Here is a 26,540-nt window from a genome sequence, read left to right as displayed (position 1 = left end):
CATAGGCCACAACTGGAAATAAAAAAAACTGCAACCGCGTTAATTGCGTTATTTTTTTTTTTACGCGTTAAATATTTCAAATGAATCGAATGCGTTAACGCGCTAATTTTGACAGCACTAATATATATATATATTAGGGGTGACCCCGAATAGTCGACAATTAGATGCTTCGATTTGAGGAACCTGATTCGACTACCAATCTCACAGTCCAATATTCGCGGACTGCTATTGATTATGCCATTCTGACTATATGCGAGCGCTCAAATGTCTGATTTCACATATAACTTGCGGTTTTCTCCCAATAAGTTAATATGCAGCTTCATCTGAAAATAAGAAGCTTCAAATTAATATTTAAAAGTGCGTGAATAAATCCAAACCCCCCCATAGATTTATGTTTCTCTTTCCACGCAGATATGTTCATGTGCATTCGGGCTCTTTTTGCAGATAGCCTGAAAGTCTTAATATTAATGTTAATGTTGTCTAAATAATGAAGCCTATTCTTCATTAAATTATGAGTTTAATCCCATTGATTAAAAACATTCTATAAAATTCTCACTCTAGTGGTCATCTTCAGCGCACAGCTCAAAACAGAAATGCAGAACATTAATAACTTCTGTCATATAGGCTAACTTTATAATGAGAGCACTATTGTAAAAATTGTGAATAGTTTGGGTTTCGCTGACGTTTTTAATCAAAACAAAAACATTATTTACCTCGTTTGTATTTGCGAGGCATTTGTTACACATTTTCCCTGTGTTTTAACATCAGTAATTATGGCTGTCGAATGTCTGACTTGACTCAATGTATTTTGCCCCGCCCCCAAACATATGATTCGAATATCAGTCGAATATCAGCAAGATTCAAAAATTCCGATTCGACTACGAAAATCCTTAGTCAGGGACACCCCTTATACACATACACACAAAAAGATATTTAAGTATCCTATATTGTTTTTTGAAAGAAATTATAATAACTTTCCGATCTTCAACATAGGCATAAATGTGAGCGTAGAGCACTATGTGCTGCAGCAAACCCCATTCTGACTTGAATTTATCATTTATAGGATCATTTAGCATATGACTCTCTCACAGCGCATGCTCCATACAACACACTTTCACACACACACCCACACCATGACTCTGACCTCTGGCTACAGGAAGGTGTCTTATCTAAGTAATTCCCTGACCTGTTCACACTAACGCAAGGCCAAAGCCTGGCAAACACACAAAACCAACCAGCTGTGTCAACACACACTCACAGTGCTGCGGCGATCTAAAAGCGGAGCGCAAGAGAAAGAAAAACGAAAATGTCTGGAGCTGAAATATGCCGTCAGTTTCGGAGCAAGAGTTTGCGGACATGCCAGGGCATGATTCTCCAGAAAAAAAAGAAGATTTTTTAGATTAGTCAAGAACAGGTCATGACATCACCTGATGAGACTGTTACTCCAAATCACAGTCAAGAGCTTCAGCTCAAGGCAGATGAGAATCTTAGAACATGAGACGTGTGTGTGTGTGTGTGTAACTCAAAGATTTTTTTGGGGAGCAAAAATGTGCATTGTCTGTTGTCAATAGTGTATCGATATGTAAAGTACAGCTCACACAGTAGTCGCTTTTAAATCAAGCAGCTTTTTGTTGCTCCATGTGGCGAACTTGAACTGAACTGGTTGCAAAATCTGTGCGGAGAAATACAACGCCTTCACATGAAAATCCAGAAGGTGTGTGAATCCTTACTGAAATAACTGGATTTCACCCACAAGCAACTCTAAATGTGACCACAACTTTAGCCTTACACCTCGGCTACACCAGACACGAGCAGTGCAACACGACAAAATTACAACAGAATCTGTTCTAATCAGTGATGCTGTCTAGAGACAAATCCCTTACAGAAAACATACTTTATGACGTACTGACACAAAGTTCAAATGTTACACCGGATCTACACCAGACCTGACAGCTGTCACACTGCACCGCGCAACAATAGCCAGGTCTATCTACATTGGACGTGCCAAAGCGACCGTTTAAAATCATTTAAACTTTGTGTCAGTACGTCATAAAATAGAACGAGTCTGCAGTTTACGATTAAAAAAAAAAAAATATATATATATTTTTTTTTTTTTTTTTTTTTTTTTTTTTCTATTGATTCATTGAAACAAAGTGCCAAAGGAACAGATTCATTATGAATTAAACACTAGAATGTTTTTTGTTTTTTTTCTATGTTGCATTCATACCTGTTCACTAACGTAAGCTTGCAACTTAAAACTGAAAATATGACTGAAAATGTAAATTCTAAATATTAATAAATATTATAACAGTACATTTTTAAAAAATACTACAAGAATGCTGGCGCTAAGACATAATTTGGATGATTTTGAACAAAATTTGATTTGATATGTAACATTACATTTATGTATTTGGCAGACACTCATCCAAAGAGATTTACACTGCATTCAAGGTACACATTTTTATCAGGAAATCGAACCAATGACCTTGGTGTGGCTTGCATCATGCTCTACTGCTACAGGATCGCATGAACTTACAGAGATCGCATGGGGATGCCACTCACTGAATTAAACATGCAATGTAATAAAGTCATTTAGTAAAGAAAAGAGCAATTTCCCGGTCCAGTTGCGCTCTCTCCTCCTTTCTCATGGTTTTCTTGTCTACCCTCCTGTCTAAATAAAGGCAAAAAAGCCTAAAAATATATTCAAAAACAGTCAGCAATATATAGCAAGCTGGTTTTCTATTCCAAACAGCTTCTATACAAAGAACAAACTCATTTTGGGAAAGACGAGCCAGCTGTGTGTTTACTTGATTTCAAATTGGTGCCAAAAATGTCTTTTACACCTCATAAATTACAACCAAGACATAATGGATGTCCTTAATGGATGGCTGTGTGTATCCGCACCCGCATACATGTGTTTTGTGGCTGAAGTTTCTCGACTGACTGGACAAACCTGTCCATCTGAACCAGACTCATGAGCTCAGATTAACAGCGAGGCACCAGAAAGAGAGGAATGAGGACGGACAACATGACATTAGCATTCAATGACTGCAGCTTCAACTCTGTGCCCTCAATGTATACACAGAGAGTATATGTACATGACACAAAAACATGATGGTTTACACCTCTTTAAGACGAAATGGAGGAAGGGAATTTCTTTCCCATGTTAAGAGCTTGTCATCTATATCTCCTGGCACAAGTGGGTCTAAGTGTGTGAGCAGGGTTGGGCTCCTTATCTGCAAGAACACACTTCAATCTCCTCCACCAACACAACTTACACTGGGAGTATGGCTGGTTCATATAGCTCTACTACAAAAAAAAAAAAAAAAAAAAAAAAAAACATATACAGACTGCAATATGGGCCATTCAAGAAAACTTGACATTTTAAAAATTAAATCTTGATTAAAAACTTATGGGTGAAATGACATTCAATTGTCACTCAGGGTAACAGAGATATTCATGTAATGAAATAACATACTTATTCTGACCTGTACTTGTTAAAATATATAAAAGAATAAGTGATCATACAAAACTACTGTATTTTCAATTATTAAAATATTGTTGAAACTTTTTAATAAATTGGTAAACAAAGGGTTTGAAATTTGAAGGAAGAGTGGCTGTCAAAGATGGGTAAGAATTAAAAAAATATATATTATTTTGGAGCACTACTTTGTTTTTTAACACGTAACTGTACGACTTATTTCATACACCAGACTTTACAGAGTTAAAGTTAAATGTCCATCCTAAAGCTTTCAAACATGCAAGGGCAGCAGTAAATGTTTAAAGATTTGTAGTTCTTAACTTAATGGCCAAATAAAAAGCACTTTAAAATCAATGCGAAAGTGAAGAAAATGTGAATACTGCAGAGTCCTGAATGTGCTTTCTCCATGAATTTCAAACCGGACTCTCCCAGCATCCTTAAAATACATCTTAGTCTTTCTTATGGATGTGTTGACCACGGACAGATCTGTGTCCCACAGGGCCCCTGACTAACATCAGACAACTTAAAAAAAGTGCAACAGACAGGAGGAAATAAACACCCATGTAATTGGCTAGTAATTAAACTCAATGTTCTGCAGTGATAATTGACCAGCTCTGTTTGCTTCACAGCGGCACAACAGACTATAACTGAATTACGCACATGCAAATATGAAAAGCATACACCACAATTCAAAAGCTTGAGGTCAACCAAAATTTAATTCGTCAAAATGAAGACATTTATTATGATACACCTGATTTCTATTTCAAATATTTTCCCTATTTAGCAAAGAATCCTGAAAAAAGAAGAAAACACCATAATGTTCTAAACATGGATTATAAAAATATGTTACTCAAAGCAGCAGATCATCATATTAGAATGATTTATGAAGGATCACGTGACACTGAAAACTGGAGGAATGATGCTTTTCATCACAGGAATAAATTACGTTTTGAAATATATTCAAATAAAAAAAATTATTTCTTTTTAATTGTAATTATATTTCACATTATGATATATTTTTCTGTATTTTTGATCAGATAAATGCAGCCTTGATGAGCATAATAGACTATAGGCCTCTAACCATTGAACACATACTAAAAACACTTTCACAGCTTGTGTTGAGTCTGTCTGAAAACCGAACACACACATTTAAGGCTGTGCAGCGGGGTCAGACCACAGCCAGGTACCGTCCAGGGAAAACGCTGGAAATAGAAACGCTCGCGGTGAGACAGACAGTGACGCATCTCTCACACATCTGAGCTACTAGCGTGTCATTGTTCGCACCCACTGGAATCAGACGGTCACTCGGGGTGACAAGACTGGCAGCGGGGCAAAGGGCCATTTGCGAGAACGCCCGGTCCAGAGCCAGCTTTACTTCATTACAACTTTACGGTACAGAACAATCTACTTTGAGCTTGAGATACACCTGAACTGGAATGGACTTCAACAGGTGTGCAAAATTAGCAACCACCAATTGACTTCATCATCAGTGAAGAACCAATCTGAACATGCTAAAACAAATACAAGACCGGTTTGGAGAACATAAAGATGAGACAAGGGGTTTACAGACACGGTCATGATTCATTGTCATTAGTCGAAGTGATAACGAGATGATAAAGAGGGAGGAGATCTAGAGAGTTTCAGTCCGGGAGCAAGATCAGGGTTCAGATTAAGGACAGAGGACCGAGAGAAGGAGAAAGAGAAAACAGAGACCTCTGCTTGTGTCTGTCACTAAGACTTTAAATCAACAGCTCTGCTGGATGCGGCCGTTCATACAGCCAGAAAGCAGAAGCGTGAATGTCAAAGGGAGGCCACAATAAAAGAGCTACAACAGCAATACAATAGAGCTACAGATGGACAACAACGAGCCTTCAATGACACGAGGCTACAGTTAAGATAGCCAAAACAACATTGTATGGGTCAAAATTATTGATTTTTCTTTTATGCCAAAAAATCATTAGGATATAAAGTAAAGATCATGTTCCATGAAGATATTTAGCAAATTTCCTACTGTAAATATCTCAAAACTTAACTTTTGTTTAGTAATATGCATCGCTAAGAAATCATTTGGACAACTTTAAAAGGTGATTTTCTTAATTTTTTTTTTGCACCCTCAGATTCCAGATTTTTTTTCAATAGTTGTATCACTGCCAAATATGTTCCGATCCTAACAAACCATTCATCAATAGAAAGCTTATTTATTCAGCTTTCAGATTATTTATATAAATCTCAATTTAGTAGCAATGAAAGAAAAAAAGATCTAGGCCAAGGTCAAAAATCAATGGTATATTTATTACCAACTCTAATTTTAATAGTTTTTTTTTAATCTATGATAATATTTGATTTGAATATAAAATATGGTAATTTTCATGCTTATAATTTAAAATGATAATTACACTTCAGGTCCTAATCAAAACAAACTGGTTTAAACTACAAAACAAAGCTGCTTTTTTAGTATTTGGCAGTTGGCTGTGTAATTTTGGAGCCCTTTATACAGACTTTTCCAGTTTTTTTTTTTTTTTTTTTTCAGATAAGTTAACTATATCATATGAGAATGCAATAAAATTAGAGAAGAGTTGCAGCCCTTTGTACAGAGTTCTGAGAGGACGTTTGTTCAGGGTGCACCATAAAAAGGCTCATCTTTCTCCAGCTTCACCATCATCACTGCAAAGCTTGGTTACAAGAGTCAGCAGAACACCACTAACATATCAAAGCAAGCATTTAGTAAATAACTGACATATACAGTGAAGTCCAAAAGTCTGAAAATAAGGGACTTAAAATAAAATTTATACCTGAAAAAATAAAGAGCTTTAAGATTTAGAAGAATGCAAAAGGAAGTGTAAAGAAATATTTGGGATATTTACGTAAATGTGTGGCATCATGCCGACTAGCTCTGCTGTCATTTAAAGCAAAAGACAATCATGTTCAAACAATCATGTAATCTGATAAACTACTCATGTCTTACCTTTCAGCTGATCAGTAACACTGTGCCCGACACGTTCCATCACTCGCCCGTCCTCCCTCTCGTAGCGGTCATCCAGAAAACTTGCTGTGACCTCCGACAGGTGCACCTTTCCCGCCACGCCCAGCTGCTCCATAAGATTGGCCAGGTTGACATCATTGGACCACACGTCAAACTTAAAGCGCTTCATTCCCAGAATACCGCAGAGCACGGTGCCGGTGTGCACGCCGACACGCATGTCCACGGTCTCGGACATCTCCTGGCAGAACTGCTCGATGGCCTGGATCATCCCGAGCCCCATTTCCACACAGCAGTACGCGTGATCAGGGAGCGGCTCGGGGCAGCCCGCCACGCAATAGTAGCAATCCCCAAGAGTGCTGATCTTCTCGCAGTGGGTCAACTCGCACAGACGGTCAAAGCGGCCGAAGAGGTCGTTCAGCAGTCCTACCAGCGCCGGGGCGGACTTGTTGGCACTCATTTTGGTGAATCCCACGATGTCTGCAAAGAGGATGCTCACCGGCTCCATGCTCTTCATGTTAAAGGGCCTGAAAATTATTTGCCCGCGAGGGATTGAGTTCTTCTTACGCTTGTTGCTTTTGGGACTGGACGAGTTCGCGGTTGATGCGCCGTTGACGGAGCAGGCACCGACGCTGTATCGTTTCCCAGAGCTCTCGCTTTCTTCGTCTCCTTGCTTCATGAGCTCGTCCGCCACCAGCCGCGGCATCACGGAGTGGATCATCCGCTCCTTCAGCGCCTTCTCCACCTCCAGGTCCTTCCCGTGCATGATCGCTTGACCCACCTTGAGAAAGGTACTCCGAGAGCGCACTTCGGACATGATGAATATGTGGATGCCGATGATATGCGCGCACAGGTGAAGCAGGACTTTACCCGGGCCAAGCCAGCTCAAATCTGACCTTACATAGCTACTATCCATCTCAGCTAGGTGTAGCCAACCTAAAGCCTCATAGAGGACAGAATACAGCAGGCCGAGAAGCACCGACACATACAGGGGCAAGTGCAACACACTGTACAGCAAAAGCAGCACCTCCATACAAAGTGAGAACGTCCCAACAGGTGATATACATGGAGCATTATGAGACTCATTGCCTAGTTTTTGGAGATCAAAATGGGCAAACTGAGCAGTTTGTGTTTGAGGTGCCAAGGTGATCCCAAACATGATCACTGTAAGTAGAAAGGACGTGTGGTTGTAGTAACGTGCATACGGCCTTGAGAACGTAAACCAGAGGAGGAGGAGGCACAGTACAAGAAACCCCACTGTGGGGACCAAGAAATTTGTAGGGTCACATCTGGCGCTATTGATCCCAAAGTATATCCCCCACAGGAGCGCGGCGGTTGCCAGGTAAAACAGGATGTAGCGGAATCTCCTCTGCATCTGCGGGAAGCAGCGTTCCCTGCACGCCTCCTCCAGGATGGACGAGTTAAACTTGGGGTCCCAGCACTGCGCGGCAGATCTCTCAAACAGCGGTGGGACTCTCCTCGGACTGCTCCGGTGAGTCATCATAGCCCTGGGAACGCCCAAGTCCCCCGAGCTGCAGCTTGACGAGATACTGTATTTGCAAGGTTTGGAGGAGCCCATGACGACCGTCTCGCCTTCTTGGTCTGGACCCACCTGTTGATTACGGCTGTCAGTTATCGACAACGTAACTGCTTCGCCTTCGCTATCGCACCTCACCTCGGTCTCGTGCAGTGGCTGGTGCTGCTCTGGCAATGTCATTGCGGGACGACAATTATTGACTTTTAATTATCACATTACACCTACTGCTGACAGAGTACAGAGGAAGTGGCACTTGACATGGATTGGTGCGAGTAACAAAAAGCACAGTGTGTTTGTGAAAAGAGTCCAGGCAGAAGTAACTTCCAAGTGCGTTCACTATGAGGACGGACTGTCTTGGACTCTTGAGCAGCTTCTTATCCGTGCTGGGATTACGTCAGCACTCAGATTCCATTATATTCTATGGCTCAGTGGCGCGTGAACGCGCATGTGTGTACTTTTGCTCTGTGAGCGTGGACGAGACTGAGGCACTGTCATCCGATAGATCCTGCTTTTCAGAGGACATCTTTTGAACTCAAGACAGGAGCAAGTATGTAGCGATTAAACAAAACAAAAAATACATTTAAAAGATAACATAGTTAACATGGGGTGTACTGAAACGCTTCTAAAAGAGTTTTTTAATCCAGTCGACACTGTCCCTCAAACACCCTCTCCAATGCTCGACAATGTTTGAATTTACTTTCCCTTTCCAAATGACATGCAAACGTAATATGAGTTTATATCTCATATTTCCAGATAATGCCGGATTTCACTCATCTCTTGTACTCGGTTTCGGTGTAATGTCAGTTTGAAGTCAGCAAACACCAAACGTAACGGTTGATGTTTTGAAAGAGTGTTAACGTTACTTGTATAAAAAAATAAAATAAAAAGTTTCTGAGAAAGAAAAACACTTTGTTTAACATGCGCCACCGTTACCTTTATACGGTCAAAAAAAACTGAAAATTGATTCAACAATCTCTAAAGATGTTTTCCATCAGGTTCTGACATCACGGAGAAGCGAGAGTCGTCCTAATATTCCCTTAACCGAGGGGAAAATAACCGCCGGATACGGTGAGACGTGAAAGCTGTCCGTGTTTTTCCGTTAAAACTCGAGGCAGAACCCGTTCCTGCCTGCCCCGTCGAGGGTCAGAAGACGGCCTGTTTCCATGGAGGAGCCCCGTCCTTTCCTGAACACCCGCTGCGGGTGTCAACCGTGAGTCCTCCAGCTCTCAAAGCGCGTTTAAACACCTCACGCTGACGTCGAGACAACTTCAAACGACATCAGCCGCTCGCGTGCGTCTCTGCCAACTCCAGAAGACCACTAACACTTAGGACCTCTTCTTCTTCTTCTTGTGAGTTGAAGAAGAAGAAGAAGAAGAAGAAAATACTGGTGACATCGAGGCACTCGGTCAAGTCAAAGTGTGCTGAGGGAAAGTATATCCCTGTTTGTGTGCATTCCCTTTTAACCACTCACGCGGAGGTAACTTAATCTCAGATCATGTCAATGTAAATGACGAAAGTTGTGTTTGTTTTCCTCCCCCGGGCCTCAAGTGGTTGGCTCGCACTGGCAGTTCAGAGAAAGATCGGGCTCTCGCTCTCCTTTGCTTAAAATCCCACGCCAACGCTCCGGCGTTATCCGCCTCTTAATCCGCACTTCGTCCGTTTAGCGTTCCTCCAAAACTCCGTTCAAGTGCGCTCTTCTCATGGGCAGGCTCGTGCCAGTCGAGCGCGGCGCCGCTGTGCCGCGTCGCGTGCTCTCGGTTCTCCTCGGCGGTGAGAGCCGGTTCTGGTTGGCGGTCTTACCCTGGCGCTGCGCTCGCCAGCAGCTCCACCATGTTCTGAGCACGCTCTCGGAGAAGATGGTTGTGGGTGGACGGTGGGGCGCACAGCTCGACTACAGTGTTGAAACCAAACACGGGGGAGACGCTGGGGAGCGCGCACGCAGGGATCTTCGACGACGGCGCGCACGCATGAGAACGACTTCGCTCTCAAATTTGACTGATGCTCTCTTGGCAGGGAGTCCACGTGATGTCATCAAGAGAGCAGGTACGTTCAGTAAAATCATGGCACTGTTTGTTCTCGGAGTAATTCATAACTGTTATATAAGCAGGTCGGTACAGAATTATAGAATTAAAAAGCAAAGAAACAGGAGAGTTTGAGTACTAAAAGCTCAATATTTAGGCTATGTAAATTATTAATGTTTGTTTTTTTTGTATTTTATTTTGTTCCTTCCGAAAGGTGGGGTCAAATCTTCATTTATCGATTAACTAACCCTATAAAGGTGTGTGTGTGTGTTTGTACATATATATATATATATATATATATATATGCTGTATACTGTATATAAATAGACACACTATTTTTTTGTATATTAAATATTTATATATAAAATAAATGATATGAATATATAGATATACACATGTAAATACTTTCTAAATACTGTATGTGAGTGTTTATATAATATACACAGTATACACACACATGTAAACAAACTTTTATTTTGTAAACGATTAATCGTTTGACAGCACATAAACATATATATTAGTGGTGGGCCGTTATCTGCGTTACGTGAGACTCTTATCGGGCGATAAAAAAATATCGCTGTTAATCTATTCTCAAAAATTTATGGGGAAGTCGTGGCCTAATGGTTAGAGGGTTGGACTCCCAATCGAAGGGTTGTGGGTTCTAGTCTCGGGCCGGACGGAATTGTGGGTGGGGGGAGTGCATGTACAGCTCTCTCTCCACCTTCAATACCATGACTTAGGTGCCCTTGAGCAAGGCATCGAACCCCCAACAGCTCCCCGGGCGCCGCAGCATAAATGGCTGCCCACTGCTCCGGGTGTGTGCTCACAGTGTGTGTGTGTGTGTGTGTGTGTGTGTGTGTGTGTGTTCACTGCTCTGTGTGTGTGCATTTCGGATGGGTTAAATGCAGAGCACAAATTCTGAGTATGGGTCACCATACTTGGCTGAATGTCACTTCACTTTTTTTAAGTTGGGTTGGGAGCTGGGTCTATACTACGCACGCTATGATGACTTTCACCTTGATATTTTAGCTCGGAGGTAAACCTAGCCGAATCTGTAGGGGAACGAGTTTAAACCTGTGTGTATGCCTACTATGAAATTACCACTTCAAACGTGACGTGCTAACATGGATGCAGCTAAGATACTTAAGGAATTCTTTATTTTTTTAAGAAGCTTCCCAATGGAAAACTCAAGACGCACTCCTGTTTCACACATAATCCGTCTGCAGTGCGTATGCAGTCGGTGTGCGTTTTGTATGTGGTGCAGAAGCAGCACGGACTCATACTCATTGTGCTTTCACACAGGATGCATTTGCAGTCCGCTCCTCGGTACGTAAACGATCGCTGCACTGCTGCAGATGCACCGCTCCTGGAACGCATTGACGGACCGCAACTGCGTGAACGCTGGAATCCGTTAACATGGGTGCGTAAAAAAAATACGAAAACGCATACGCACTGCAGACGGAGTATGTGTGAAACAGGCGTAAGGTTGTTTGCACCTTGTGCAATTAGTTAACAGCTTCCTCAAGCAGTTTGTGATGTATTTTGGAAACAGGAGTTGAGCCCCCGGTCTAATGCACCACCTGGCTTGAGAAACCCGTTCTCAAAGACTTAACGTTACTTTTAGTCTTTCTTTTATTTGGATAGCACACATTCTGAATCCCTTCGTCAGAATTCAAATGAGCCATTTTAATCCAGATTAATTCCAAGATTACAGTGAGATTAATCTAGATTAAAAAATTATATATATAATTCTTTACACACACATATACTAGTGTGTGTGATACTTGCAAATATATGGAATTTAATAAATACATATTTTGTAATTTTCCGGCCTGGAAAAGTCACAAAATAATAAAATCTTTAAAAAGTAATGGAAATTCTAATAATGAATATAAATATTTTTTATTATTTCAGACCATAGAATATTTTTCTGAATAGTAAATTCTGTTTGTAAGTGGAAATCATGGCAAATGACATTTAAAAATCGATTACGGATTACGAAAGAAAAGTCATGGAGACATGAAAATTAATGGGGGGTAAAATAGCCGGAACACCATCTTTCCAAAAATACAGTTTTCTTTTTGTTTTCTTAAGGGTCACTCTTAATCTGTAGCATTTATTAATTGACTTTATTTAAAAACAATATAAGTGTGAATTGTTGAATGGTATGTTCCCATTTGTGTAAGCGTTCCCTCATCTAGGAGCATACCTGAGATTCTGGGTGCGTCTTGACCTTTGATCCGTCAGATAAGTCACATCCAAGTGATAATCATCCGGCGCTTCCTGTGTCAGACGCTCATCATGTCCACTCTCTAAGACCTTGTGTTGTGTCAGACGGGGAAGGTTATGACACAAGGGTTTGACTGACACCAGCCTGTGGAGTCCTCATGCATGTGCAGCTTTTATTTCTTAGTGTCCACTCGTGGTCTCCGACTCAAAAAACACAGCTGTGGACTATTAAACAAACAAGAGTATAACCAGCTACACAGTATTTAGTGTGAAACTCTTATCAGCTGTATACTCGGACTACTACGTTATTGCAGATATTGCCACATTCACACCTCTAACCCTTCTTGGGATCATAAATACTTAAGAGAAGTGAGTTTGCATGTGGTGCAGCTCTCTAAAATAAATGTTTAACACAAATTGCCCTGCTTGAAGTGGTATTTTTTACAGATGAAGGCATAATTTGCTGCTATCAACATAGATAAAAAGATACATTACATAAACTGTATCTTTTATGAGACCAAAGGTTACTTCATTGAACTGTGTTCACTATTTTTTTATTGCAATGAGTTTAATGATACGCCATTTAGTGGACATTTTGGATCCTCTTAGGTTGAAATGAATCAATCACAGCTGCAAAATTATCCTTCATCATATTAGTTATCATATCTATTCACCCGCTTATTTATTTTATCTAAATGTGTTTTTTTATTGACGTAGTTAAATATCCAGTTTAATGTTTAATTTCCATATTGTATAACTCATCAGCCAGAAAAGCAATTTAATGTCACTACAGTTGAAACATGCAGTAATGTGAGCAAATGCAACAACAACAACAACAAAAATCTCATTTCATTTACCAACACACCAGTAAATTGTACAAAGTAACATGATAAATATGTACAAGTGGAACTGAATTAATGAAGATAAAGGTTTTTCTTTTTTTTTTCTTTTTTTCTACCACATATGGCAAATTCAAGATGGAAGCGTTTTTCCAACAAGGGGAATAGAAAAAATAAAATAAAAAAAGGTTTATCTCGCAATTCTGAGCTATGTTCTTAAAATTCAGAGAAAACTGACCTAATTTATAAATTCTGACTTTTTTTTTTTTTAGAATTGCAAGAGAAAAAGTCGCAATAACCATTTCAATTATTCTTTTTTAATCCTGTGGTGGAAACAAGCTTCCATAATTCACACTTTTAAAACGGCATTCAAACAATAAATTAAATAAGATTATGACAGGTTATTTATGTTGAACATAGTATAAATAAGTACAATTTGCTAGCGGAGTTAAATTAGAACAAGGAAGAAAAACAGGACACCGAATCGCACCGTTCAGGTCTGTTTCATACAGAGTGGTAAGAGTCTCTGTACATACTGAGTTTAACTGGCTTTCCATTGACGTGAATCTCATCTGAGTTTCACTTGTATTCTCATTCATTGCTTTGGTGCCACTCTTCCATATTTCCCGCACCCCCCTCCCACCATTCATCTGTTACTGTCTCCTCCACCGGTTTGGGGGTCTCTCCTTGGTTTCTGCCGCTGCTTCGGCCTTGGCTTCCCGTTTCTCTGCCAGACTGCTGAGCAAAGCCGGCAGCTCATCTGTGATGGCCTTCTCGATCTTCTCCAGCAGGCATCCGCCTGACCAGCCGCAGTATGAGGAGAGGAGCTTAAAGCCGCTGGGGGGATTGACTCCGAAGAAGTCCCGATAGGCCTCTGGTTCTGGCAAGTCGAACTTACTCACATTGGTCTTGGCCAGAATGGACTTGAAGATGTAGAATTTGTCAGGGTCGCTCACAATATCGTTGAAGACCTCATGTGGGTCACTAAACCAGCCCAGCTTCTCATAGTAAGTCTGCAGATAGCGGTCGACCAGGAGGGCGTGGATGCGCACACGGATGCCGTGCTGCCGAATGAAGGCGATTTTGTTTTCCAGCTGGTTTTCGATGACCTGGTTTAGGTCCTCCAGCAGAGAGATCTCCTCACGCTTAAACAGATCTCTGTTGGTGTCAGGAGCGTAATCCTGCGGCCAAAATGAGCTCACGTAGACACGTGGTGGCTCTGTCACGTTAATCAGGGGTGCCATGCTCCAGAAGAGGGCGCCGTACACACGCATTAGGTCCTGGGTGGTTAAACTGTCAGCCTTATTGAGGATGATTCGGATCTGTGACTCGCGGCCCTTCATCTGTCTGAACAGCATTTCTAGTTCTAAACCGACGTCCAGCTTGGTTGGGTCAAACACCAGGAAGATGAGATCAGCACGGTCGATAAACCACTGGCACACTTCACTGTAGGGGTACCCTGAAGGACAACAAGAGCACAGATGCGCATTAAGTGTTATTATCTTTTAGAGTTCAAACTGATTTTTTTAGTCCGAACTGGTGGCTTCTGGTTTCATCTGCCAATGCTTGGAGAATACTGTACTAAAATACTGAACAACTACATATTCAGTGGTGCTGACATGTTTATATTTTATTAATATGAATATTTGAAGACTTATACAATTTTGTGATGGTAAAGTTGAATTTTCAGCATCATTACTCCAGGTTTCACTGTCACATGATCTTTCAGAAATCATTCAGATGAATGAACATGATGAACTGCTGCTTAAGATACACTTTTTATTATTATCAGTGTTGAAAGCATAAGCAATTTTCATTTTCTTTGGGTCAACTATCCCTTATTATTGTAAACTTCAGAATTCTAAGCATTTGTTTGAAATAGAAATCTTCTGTAACATTATTACTTTTCAAGGGTAGTGTATTTTTCCAAAATGCGTTGTTCAGTATTGCTGTTAAAGCCAATTACTGGATTGCATTCAAACTCTGAAAAGTCGTTCAAATGCCCTGCGTACACACACACACACACACACACACACTTTTTGCAAGAATTGTTATGAATGCATTTTGATTCTAAATGTGGGTCACACTTTATTTCAAGGTCCTATTTTCACTATTAACTACAACTTTTGCCTTAAATTCCTATTTCTTAATAATAGTTAGTAAGGTAGTTGTAAAGTTTAGGTATTGGAGATGTAGAATATGGTCTTTATAAATACTCAAAAAACAGCCAGTATGTTAGTAAAATGCACGTTAATAAGCAAGTAGTTAATAGTAAATTAATAAAAAGTTGAATTCATTAAGTCAAAAATGTGTTCATGAAATTTCAGTTCCTTTCCAAGTATTTATTCCTTAAACTGTGGAGCGTTAGAGGCTATGAGATAACCTAGACTGTGTATCTATATTCAGTTCATGTTCAGAAGCGCATGTTGTCTGATTGTCCTCTTGCACGCACCAAACTCAAACAAAGTCTTTGTGAATGGTGTATTGTCACCTCTCTCTTGTTGTTTGCGGTTCTCAATGATTCCAGGTGTGTCGACAAAGGTGACACGCTCCAGGAGTTTGTGCGGCATCTCGATTCCCACCAGCTTTTCCAGAAACCCCTGACCGAACCTCTCTAGCGGTGAGAAAGAGCGGGAACTGTCTGCCGCCATCACAATGCCCTCAATGGTGCGAAACTTCTCACCGTGCATCAGTACAGTGTACTCCGACGTTGTGGGCTCAGCCCCTGAGAGAAAAACGAAAGAGTGTGAGATGAAGGAACAAAATAGGACTACATTTCATTTTGCAATCATTCATTTGAAGATGGATGGTTTACCAGTGTAAAGCTGCTGTGAAGTGTCATCAAGACCTAGAAGATAATTGATCATGGAAGACTTGCCAACGCTCCAAGGACCCAGGAACAAGACCATGGGCTTAGAGGTGATCTCTGCATCTGAATAATGTAAAGCAAAGACAGAGGTCAGCTGAGGATAGGGTCCTTTTCTTGGTAGAAGAGTAGTAGCCTGGAGTGATGTTGTAAAACTGAAACCAACATCCAAAGAGCTTACCTGACACTTCATGCTGCCGGAGCTCATTGTATTTATAGGCCTTGTCCATGGGTTTAATTGCAGTGTTGTAGACATGCTGCAGCTTCCTCAGAGCATCTACGAGAGGTAGAGTTGATGAAATTATGATAGAAACTGACTCATTCTGCCACCATTTGGGGATTTTGGTGAAGCTAAAATGTGACTGATTAATGAAATAACTGGCATCATATAATACATACTGCATAGCCTTGAAAGGCTGTACTTTTATATATATGTTTTGTATTTTCAATATATGACTCACCGACGAATTCCCGTGAAGGTTCAGCTGTTGCCAGACGCAGCGTCTCTTCGATGTGAGACTGATCTCTTTTGGTAGGACCTGAGGGTTTTTTTTTCTCCACTGCCAGAGAAAAAACAGCATAAAACACGAAGCTCTTATAATAACATCTTCTTGTAGACCCACAAAACAAGCTTTTAATCATTTTGCAGTTTCAACTTGTTTTTCCTTAACACTATTTTTAAAACATTGCTTACATTTTACTTTCTAGGTAATAACTCTTTGGTGTTTATTCCATGGACATATTTTTCATTTATTAGTTTTTATGTACTGTATATATTCTTCCTATAAGATCTCTGAGGAAAGAAGCTGCATCTTTATTTACACTAGAATCGCAATCACATTGGACTTGTGCCAAGGCTTATTTCTGTTCGGTTATTTTGATGGTTCGACCAAAGTTACCAGATGGAGAAGCGCGAGACTTTTACAGTAGTGTCCTCTTCTGCCCCCTGGCGACGAGACAACTAAATAGTTCCTTCTCTCTGGATATTTCCACTAATGGAGCTTAACCAGAGGCTTTATGATGATTATGAAGCTTTTGAAAATCTGTCCTCATACTTAATTCCTTATTACATGGATTCGTATTTTAGTGGATATCATGCATGTAATTTCGGTAGAGGTGCCGTCACATTTAACATTGTTTAGGTGTGCGAAATCTAGAATTTGCGATTTTCTAAAATACCTTTGCAAATGATTCTAATTCGACAATGATCTTGTTACCATTTATGCTGATTGAATCCTATTGTACCTTTCGCAGAGGCTTTGGCTGCTGGTACATCATCTGACACTTCTTCCACTGTTGTTTGTTCAGCAGGTGTAGAAACATCGTCTTGAACCTGTTCAAGAGTTGGTTCCACAAGCTCTTCACTTTCCTCTTGTGCTACTTCAACAACATCTGCAACTAGTTCCTCAGCTGCTTCCGCTTCCACCATTTCTTCAAAGGCTTCTGGTTCTTCAACAGATTGTTCTTCTTCCACAACCTCAGGAGCTCCTTCTTCCTCTGTTACAACTTCCTCTTCTTCAGATTCTTCCTCCGTTACTTCTTCTGATATCACTTCCACTGGCTCTTCAGTTTGAAGAACTACCTCTTCCTCAATTACCTCCTCCTCAGTCTGAGCAAGTTCCTCTTCTTCACCTGCTTCATCTTCAGTCCGAAGAACCTCCTCTTCCTCAACTACCTCCTCTTCAGTCTGAGCAAGTTCCTCTTCTTCACCTGCTTCATCTTCAGTCTGAAGAACCTCCTCTTCCTCAACTACCTCCTCTTCAGTCTGAGCAAGTTCCTCTTCTTCACCTGCTTCATCTTCAGTCTGAAGAACCTCCTCTTCCTCACCTATCTCGTCATGGGTCTGAGAATCTTCCTCGTCACCTTCTTCCACAGATTCCTCATCAACTATTTGTGACTCTACATCACTGTCTACCTCTGAGATCTCCTCCACCTTCACGTCTTCAAGTGCCTCCTCAAGAACTTCCTCCTCCACCGCTTCATTAGATTCATCTAACTCAACTTCTGCCTCTTCTTCAGCTGCCTCCTCTTCAAATATCTCTTCAGAAGAGGTCTCCCCTTGATTCAACTCTTCAGATTTCTCTTCTGAAGCAACCTCTTCCTCTTGATCCTCAGAGCTGACATCTTCTGCCGTGGTGTCAATGTGTGCACCAGTGCCACAGGGTTGGCACACAGGTCTGTTTGGTGCAGGAGTATCATTGGAGGAGCTCTGGCTTAGATCCTCTGTGCCATCACAGCAGTTGAACAGCTCGCCTTCAGACTTCAGCTGGAATGGCACAAGCGGCTCACTCTCAGACTCCACTGCATCTGTGGAGGAAAACTATAATATTAACCAAAATGTGATGGGCTATAACTCAGCACATTCAAACAGAATGAAGCATGAATCATAAGTGATATTACAACATGATGGCAACAAAAATAATTATGTATATATTTTTTACCACAACACCATGACCACCAAAACCTAAAAATAGTGTTTAAATAATTTTTGCGAAGACTCATGCCCCAAACGAATCGCTACTGTGCAACCTCTGACTCCAAACGACTCGCTAGTGTGCAACCTCTGACTCCAAATGAATTGCTAGTGTGCAACCTCTGACTACAAATGAATCGCTACTGTGCATGTGCAACCTCTGACTCCAAAATGAATTGCTAGTGTGCAACCTCTGACTACAAATGAATCGCTACTGTGCATGTGCAACCTCTGACTCCAAAACGAATCGCTAGTGTGCAACCTCTGACTACAAACGAATCGCTACTGTGCATGTGCAACCTCTGACTCCAAAACGAATCGCTAGTGTGCAACCTCTGACTCCAAAACGAATCGCTAGTGTGCAACCTCTGACTACAAACGAATCGCTACTGTGCATGTGAACCTCAGACTCCAAACAAATTGCTAGTGTGCAACCTCTGACTCCAAACGAATCGCTAGTGTGCAACCTCTGACTACAAACGAATCGCTGGTGTGCAACCTTTGACTATAAACGAATCACTACTGTGCATGTGCAACCTCTGACTCAAAAGGAATCGCTAGTGTGCAAACTCTGACTCCAAACGAATCGCTAGTGTGCAACCTCTGACTACAAATGAATCACTATTGTGCATGTGCAACCTCTGACTCCAAACGAATCGCTAGTGTGCAACCTCTGACTCCAAATGAATCGCTAGTGTGCAACCTCTGACTATAAATGAATCGCTAGTGTGCAACCTCTGACTACAAATGAATCACTATTGTGCATGTGCAACCTCTGACTACAAACGAATCACTACTGTGCAACCTCTGACTCCAAACGAATCGCTACTGTGCAACTTCTGACTCCAAACGAATCGCTAGTGTGTAACATCTAACTCCAAACGAATCTCTAGTGTGCAACCTCTGACTACAAATGAATCACTATTGTGCATGTGCAACCTCTGACTCCAAACGAATCGCTAGTGTGCAACCTCTGACTCCAAACGAATCGCTAGTGTGCAACCTCTGACTCCAAATGAATCGCTAGTGTGCAACCTCTGACTATAAACGAATCGCTACTGTGCATGTGCAACCTCTGACTCCAAAGGAATCGCTACTGTGCAACTTCTGACTCCAAACGAATCGCTAGTGTGTAACATCTAACTCCAAACGAATCGCTAGTGTGCAACATCTGACTCCAAAAGAATCGTTAGTGTGCAACCTCTGACTTCAAACGAATCGCTCCTGTGCAACCTCTGGATTCAAACGAATCACTACTGTGCATGTACAACCTCTGACTCCAAACAAATCGCTAGTGTGCAACCTCTGACTCCAAACGAATCGCTACTGTGCAACCTCTGACTCCAAACGAATCACTACTGTGCATGTGCAACCTCCGACTCCAAACAAATCGCTAGTGTGCAAGACTCAGGCTCCAAGGAACGTAATTTTTGCAAGATGACAGCGGCCATATACTGAGGTTTTGGCTTAACTTTTCTATAGTGGAAGGAAGTAGAGATGCTTTGTCCATTTTTTTTTTTTTAAAACTCTATGCTTCCACATGATACCCCTGAAGAAAAGCATCTCACACTGCAGGTATATAACATAAGCATAGGATTCTGTGTTGGAGATGACGACAGGGGTGTCCATTCCTGCTCCTGGAGCTCTGCCTTCTTTTAGAGTTTGGTGAAAACCCCGCTCCAACACACCATTCTGTAATCATAAAGTGTTTATAAAGGTCTTAATTAGCTGGTTCATATGTCTTTGATTAGGGTTAGAGCTGAACTTTGCAGGAAATGAGGTCTCTAGGAACAGGACTTGACTCCCCTGATCTAACATCACTCAAGTAAGTGAACTAAAACCATGGTTACAATCCTCAATCAAACCTAGTTTAACATGGTGTAGCTGCAATAGCTGAATTTGAACAACGTGATTTGGTGGTAGAGCTGCTGTTGGCACAAATGTGCGAGTCTGTGGCGATGACCCATCTCTGTGATTCATGCGACCATGAATGCTCTCGATGAGAGCTAAATGCTTTTCATGTGAATCACATCCTGAAATAGAGAGCAGAGCTGGCAGGAGAAGAGAACGCCAAGTCCTTTCTGTTCATGTGGATCATCAGAGCAAGGTTGATTTTTCATACTGTCCTCTGAGAGCTAGCATGTTTAAGGTGTTAGCATGGCATCTTTGTACCGGGTTTCAGCCTCTAGTTTTAATGTCAAATGCTTCCATTGAAAAGTGCAGCTCTGCTTTAAAGCAATTAATTGCGCATCAATTAGTTTGCCAGTAAAACTTTTGTAGATTGAAGTGTTTTCTGTACACATATATTTCATTGGCCTACGAATGGGATCTATTTAAATTAAAAAAAATAATTTTTTTTTTGTTTTTTTTTTACTTAATGCTAAATTACAATCAAATTATAAACCCTCAATTGATTTAGCCATATATTTACGCAACAGTTCAACAACATACTGACAGCAGAGGGCACCAGTGTCTATAGTTAGCTCAGATACACCTATTCTTCCACCTTTGCCATTTAACTAGTAAAATGCTCTCTGACAAGTTTATGTGTTCCTTAGAAGTCTCTAAATAATTGAGTTGACTCTAGTCAGCGTAAATGCAATATATATATATATCTTTGCACACTTACACACATGCTCAGGAGAGCTGTATTTAGGCCAAAGTCATAGTGCAAGAGTGTCATCAACATAACCATGAATCATTCAGAAGGCCTGAGGCCATGTTACTGTGGTATGAGTTACTCTTTATTACTAGCTGGAGGTGTTCACTGGTCCAGGATTATGGTTACATAACTGTCACAACACTAATATGATGTAAAGTAATTTATAAGACCTTGCAACTTCTTTTTTTAAATGTCACTGAAATAGAAAGTGTTGTACTATGTTACAGCTCATTATGTTCCATATCATATTCTACCATGTTGATTTAATTAAATTAGAGCCTGCTCTAGTGGTAAGAAGAGCATCAATGCTACGCTCTCCAAGGACATTCTCTATATCCACTCAGGTATTGATTCGTAGACAGTGGCTGGGGAGCTGTTTGTGTTATTATTATTCCAGTGTCTCAGGTGGCTCTTGGTGAAGTAATACCACCAGTACTGGTAAGTTACCCCAAAATGAAGGCAACCATCCATATTTGATAATATAAGATCATCTGCATTTTTCCAGTGAGGTCTAAGTGACATAGACCAGCCCCTTCCCCCTTCCACCGCGTGTTCTGAGGAGAGGACAGAAACAGACAGGTGCTCAATCCCAAGTCCTAGGTCTTCGTGACACAAATAGCCTACGCTGATAAGAGTTCCTCCGCTTTTATCTACTAAAATTGTAATAGTTCTCTTCAGTTTATTTCTGATAGCAGTGATAGCAAAATTTACCCACCATTACTATTCGGTGCAATCAATGTAGACCAATCCACCAGCAAATGATTCATGTGTTCTGATTCTTCTTAGTGAATCAAAAACATACATGCGTATGACTCTCTGGAGTCTGTTTGTTTTTTGTTTTTTTGTTTTTTTTGTGAACCGATTCATAATTTGACCATTAAAGTCTGATTCTCCAGTCAATGACTCTTATGAGCCAGTTCTTTTTAGTGAATCGATTCATCATTTGACCAGTGAAGTCTGATGCTCGAGTGAATGACTCTTAGGAGCCAGTTCTTGTAGTCAATCGATTCATTGACAAATGAAGTACGACTCATACGGGCAGGTTCTTTTAATGTATCGAATCATAAACTGACCAGTGAAATCTGATTCTGGGTTGCGTTACTCTTATGAGCCGGTTCTTTTTAATGAATCGATTCATCAGTTGACCAGTGATGTCTGATGCTTGAGTGAATGACTCTTACGAGCCAGTTCTTTTAGTGAATCGATTCATTTGACCAGTAAAGTCTGATTCTTAAGTGAATGATTCTTACGAGCCAATTGTTTTAGTGAATCGATTCATTGACCAGTGAAGTCTGATGCTCAAATGAATGACACTTATGAGCCGATTACTTTTAATGAATCACATCATATCAAAATTTAAGAAACCCGAAATACACTGCACTTTCTGTTTGTTTGTTTAACTTTATTGATGTGATCTCAGCACTGTATCTATTTTTCTTATATTTCAATGCTTTTTGATTTTATTTTTTATTTGATTTGCTTTAGATTTGCTTATTGACCATTTGTATTCCAACTTGTCTATTTGGTTCAATCCCAATCACTTGAGAAACCATAACTACTGTACGCAGTGATGATTTAGTGTAAATTTGCATGATATGATTTAAGTAAATATGTTTTTTTTTTTTTTTTTTTGAAAATTCAAAATAAAGCTGGGAAGTTAACCCCTAAAATGCAACAAATTTACCAAAATGTAAAAAGTTGAATTGGTTTCATGTGTTTGTCTATGCATGACTATGTGTTTTAATATACATCTAATGCATGTATTGTAGGTACAATATGCTGATGTAAGTGTTATTTACATTTTATTTGTTTGTATAGCAACACGGTCTACTCTGGCCTGTGAGTAATGTCTGCGTCCGATTGGCTGGTGTGACTGGACTGTAACAGGGAAAGCCCCAGTGCTAAAACAGGCCACGTACAGTAGCAAGGCAGGACAGAGGCTTTAAGTCCTTCTGTTAACATAATGCTTGCCCCTACAAGGCCTGCAAGACAGAAATAAATAGTGATTGAGACCGTAGCGTTGTGACAGCAGCTGTGGCCTGTAAGCGTATATGTGGATGGAGAGTACAAGGAGGCGTGTTAGCGGAGCCGTGAAGCATGACCACGCAACTGCTCGACGAACAGTGTCTGATTTCATGGTGAACTCAGACGCAGAGAGAGAACAAGAACAATGCAAGGACAGACAAGGATCATAATTAAAGCCAAGCAGGAGGAAACTGAGGATCACTGAAAGACAAGAAAGACATCAAAGTTTCCCTTACAGCTGATTGCAATTTTGACCCAAGGATTGCAGCTATCATCAATTCAATGAATAGGAATTTTAAAGAAAAAGATACAATAATTAGTATTCAAATTTGTAAGAATAACAACTACTTTTCTACAGCAGTCTGCCTTTGTGGCATATATATATATATATATATATATATATATATATATTGTGTGTGTGTGTGTGTATTAATAAGTATTTTAAAAAATTGAAAATGCAATTCATACATTCAATAAGTTTAGTATGCTTCTATGATGAGCATGTTTTTATAGCTCTAACTTAATATTAATTTTTCAGGGTGATATAATAAAAGAATGAAGTGCTGTAGAGAAAGTGTATAAAGTATTTTAAAATGTTTTATTATTTACCTACTAAAAAGATATGTATTTTATCAAAAAAATGTCTGCACTTATTAATATTTGAGAAATATTTGTCTTCCAATTCAAAGTTATGTGTTGTTACTGATAAAGTCATGTGGTGCAACCAGCATGCAGAAAAAAATATATATTTAGAAAAATAGAAAATGAATGCGTGTCAAAGTCTAAATGTGACCCTGGAGCACAAAACCAGTCTGAAGTTGCTGGGGTATATTTTTAGCAATAGCCAAAAAAACATGGTATGGGTCAAAATTATTGATTTCTCTTTTATGCCAAAAAATCATTAGGATATTAAGTAAAGATCATGTTCCATTAAGATATTTTGTAAATTTCTTACCTTTATTATAAAAAAAACGAAATTTTTGTTTAGTAATATGCATAGCTAAGAATTCATTTGGATGACTTTAAAGGAGATTTTCTTAATATATATATATTTATTTATTTATTTTTTATTTTTATTTTTTTGCCCACTCAGATTCCAGATTTACAAATAGTTGTATCTCTGCCAAATATTGTTTGGTCCTAACAAACCATACATCAATAGAAAGCTTATTTATTCAGCTTTCAGATTGTGTGTGAATCTCAATTTTCCAAAAATTGACACTTAAGGTTTTGTGGTCCAGGGTCACAAATGTCTTTAAAAAATAATGAGAAGGCAAGGTTAGTTCAGGTCATGCGGTGCAACTCCCTAAAAAAATTGTAAAATCTGAATAAATTTGAAAAGCTATATGACCGACATGAATATGAAAAGTATTTTTCAAGACATCAGTATCCATTTTAAAGTGGAAGTTTAAATTATTTTTATTTTCTTTATCGTGGATACTCATCACTCATGGACTTAAAAGTGTGTTTTAATGATTAAGATGTAAGATTGAATATTTTAGAATGATTTGAGATTTATTATAGCTTTTGAATGTTTTTATTTCATTGAAGTTTTAGTAATAGTTTGTTATTTGCCATTTTAATTCGATTAGTAATTTAGTTTTAATGTATAGCCTAATGTATATGCTTTTATTTATTTTCATCGGTTTTTAAATACACCTTTAAACTAAATGAAAATAAGACATTTGATTTCAACTAACAATGGTTTCCCCCCCCCAATGGTTTTAGTTATAATAATCCTGTTATAACCTGAGCACAGCAAAAGAGATCTCCCCTCTTCTATAAGACATTTTCACCCCTTTCTGAAGTTGTATAATTCAGCAAAGTAATAAGAAAGGAGGTCATCTACACAAGCCCTGAAATCAGCGAGAATGACCCCGAGAAACACTTCTGCCGGCTCTACACAAACAGTAGATGTCTTCCAGAAACTGAAACATGCTGTACTTGAGTGCACTTTAGTGAAGGAATCAAAGAACAATTTGCCTAACTTACATCTTGAAGTTCATAAAAACATTAAGACTAGAAACCCCACATTTTCCTACACATTCTGTAAAACACTTCTCCATACACAAACTATGAATACAGGCAGGCAGATGGATGGACGCCCATCTCCACCAAGGACAAGCAATCTGATCTAGGACTTCAGGCCTAATACTCCCAGGCGAATACCCAATCATTGTTCCTAAAACCTTTAACTTCACACTTCAGCTGCGTGCATGCAGAAGTCATTGTTCAGCAGTCCACCTGCGTTTTCTTACCTGCAGTGGCGAGCGCCAGAAGAGGCAGCAGGCAGCAGACGGGGAGGAAAAGTCTCATTTTGACTGCCGGGACTGTCCAGGACCCCTCTCAGGCTATATATACCCCCAGAGGGAGGCGAGAGGGCATGAGGAGGGTCTGGGGGCGGGGCTGCGCTCACGGACATCGGAGCACTTGCACAAGCGTCAGCACTGGGAGCAGCTGCCTTCTCCAATCAGATGGCCTTTAACCTCTGCCTATTTGTAACCGTTTCTGTGTAGCTGCTGGGTTTGATCATCTGTGGAGGACGATTCAGTTGTTCACTCAGGGGGCCCAAATCTGAAAACATAGAACTGAAGGTGAATTTAATTTGAAAAACTGAAGGTGGAATTTAGTTTTAGTACCTCAGGTGACTAACAGGTGGCGCACTTTTATTTTACTAGACATATAAACTGTCAAGAAAAGTACTAAAAATACAAGTATTATCATGTTTTTTTTTTGACATTTTAATGTGGTAATACAATGTACTTTAAGTTCATTAGACATTTTGATGACGTTTTTGTGGGCGGAGCCAACTTGATGGGAGAAAATGACAGTTCTGCGGTAGAAGTCTATAGAAGCCACGGAATTAAAGAGTAAAAAATGTAACTTCCAATTCACATATCAAAGTTCTGACTATTTTCTTTGTAATTCCGAGTTTTTACCCCACAATTCTGAGGAGAGAATTCTGGATTTTGAGTGATAATGGCAGATTTTGGTGATACAATCTTGCAATCGCGACTACTATCATATATGTTTAAATTGTCTGTGTATATCTGGGGGTATATAAGGCATTACCAGAGCCTCTTGGAAGGCTATCTTGTTTTGAGGTATGGTATACACCATTGAATTCTGGTATTTTGGGCCCTATGCTTGTCACTTACCATTGGGGAGGAAAGGTTATACTCTGGGGTCTGGGTAGTGGTAGCCATAAATAATTATTCCGTCTCCAGTTACATTTGCAAGTTTTGTAGATATATATTGTTTGTCAAATTCAGGTTTCATCAGTCCGGTCTGTGGCTTGCAATCATAAACATCTGCATTTAACTCTATAGTGTCTCTTTGACAATGGTGTGCTATGAAGATCCTTCACAAACCGCCTATAATCTGTGGAGGAAGATTCAATTGCTCATTTGAGGGACCAATTAAAACA

The 26,540-nt window shown here is 40.0% G+C and overlaps 2 protein-coding genes across 4 annotated transcripts in view; both read right to left on the bottom strand.

Annotated features, from left to right (window-relative positions):
- The window catches only part of adcy9 (adenylate cyclase 9), a 32,599-nt gene extending 22,636 nt beyond the window's left edge, over positions 1-9,963 (bottom strand). Inside the window, exon 1 of one of the 2 annotated variants that reach the window (XM_052591181.1) lies at positions 6,447-9,963. In XM_052591181.1, the coding sequence (XP_052447141.1) occupies positions 6,447-8,178 (1,732 nt within the window). In that variant the 5' untranslated portion in view covers positions 8,179-9,963. The remainder of the gene's footprint in view (positions 1-6,446) is intronic. The other variant, XM_052591182.1, reaches the window with a different exon arrangement.
- Positions 9,964-13,082: 3,119 nt separating this feature from the next.
- On the bottom strand, positions 13,083-25,537 carry LOC127988421 (sarcalumenin-like). Of its 2 annotated transcripts, XM_052591179.1 has the most exons (8): positions 25,372-25,537; positions 17,664-18,260; positions 17,199-17,585; positions 16,415-16,513; positions 16,135-16,230; positions 15,903-16,019; positions 15,579-15,812; positions 13,083-14,546 (listed from the first exon to the last, which is right to left on the bottom strand). In XM_052591179.1, the coding sequence occupies exons 1-8, from the start codon at positions 25,427-25,429 to the stop codon at positions 13,741-13,743; spliced, it is 2,394 nt and encodes a 797-aa protein (XP_052447139.1). In that variant the 5' UTR covers positions 25,430-25,537; the 3' UTR covers positions 13,083-13,740. The 2 variants fall into 2 exon arrangements, with proteins under 2 accessions (XP_052447139.1, XP_052447137.1); XM_052591177.1 differs by having other exon boundaries at positions 17,199-18,260.
- Positions 25,538-26,540: the final 1,003 nt, after the last annotated feature.

The sequence above is a fragment of the Carassius gibelio genome, chromosome B22, assembly GCF_023724105.1.
Source record: "Carassius gibelio isolate Cgi1373 ecotype wild population from Czech Republic chromosome B22, carGib1.2-hapl.c, whole genome shotgun sequence".
In the NCBI taxonomy this organism is placed as follows: Eukaryota; Metazoa; Chordata; class Actinopteri; order Cypriniformes; family Cyprinidae; genus Carassius; species Carassius gibelio.
This window is presented reverse-complemented; position numbering and strand designations above follow the sequence as displayed.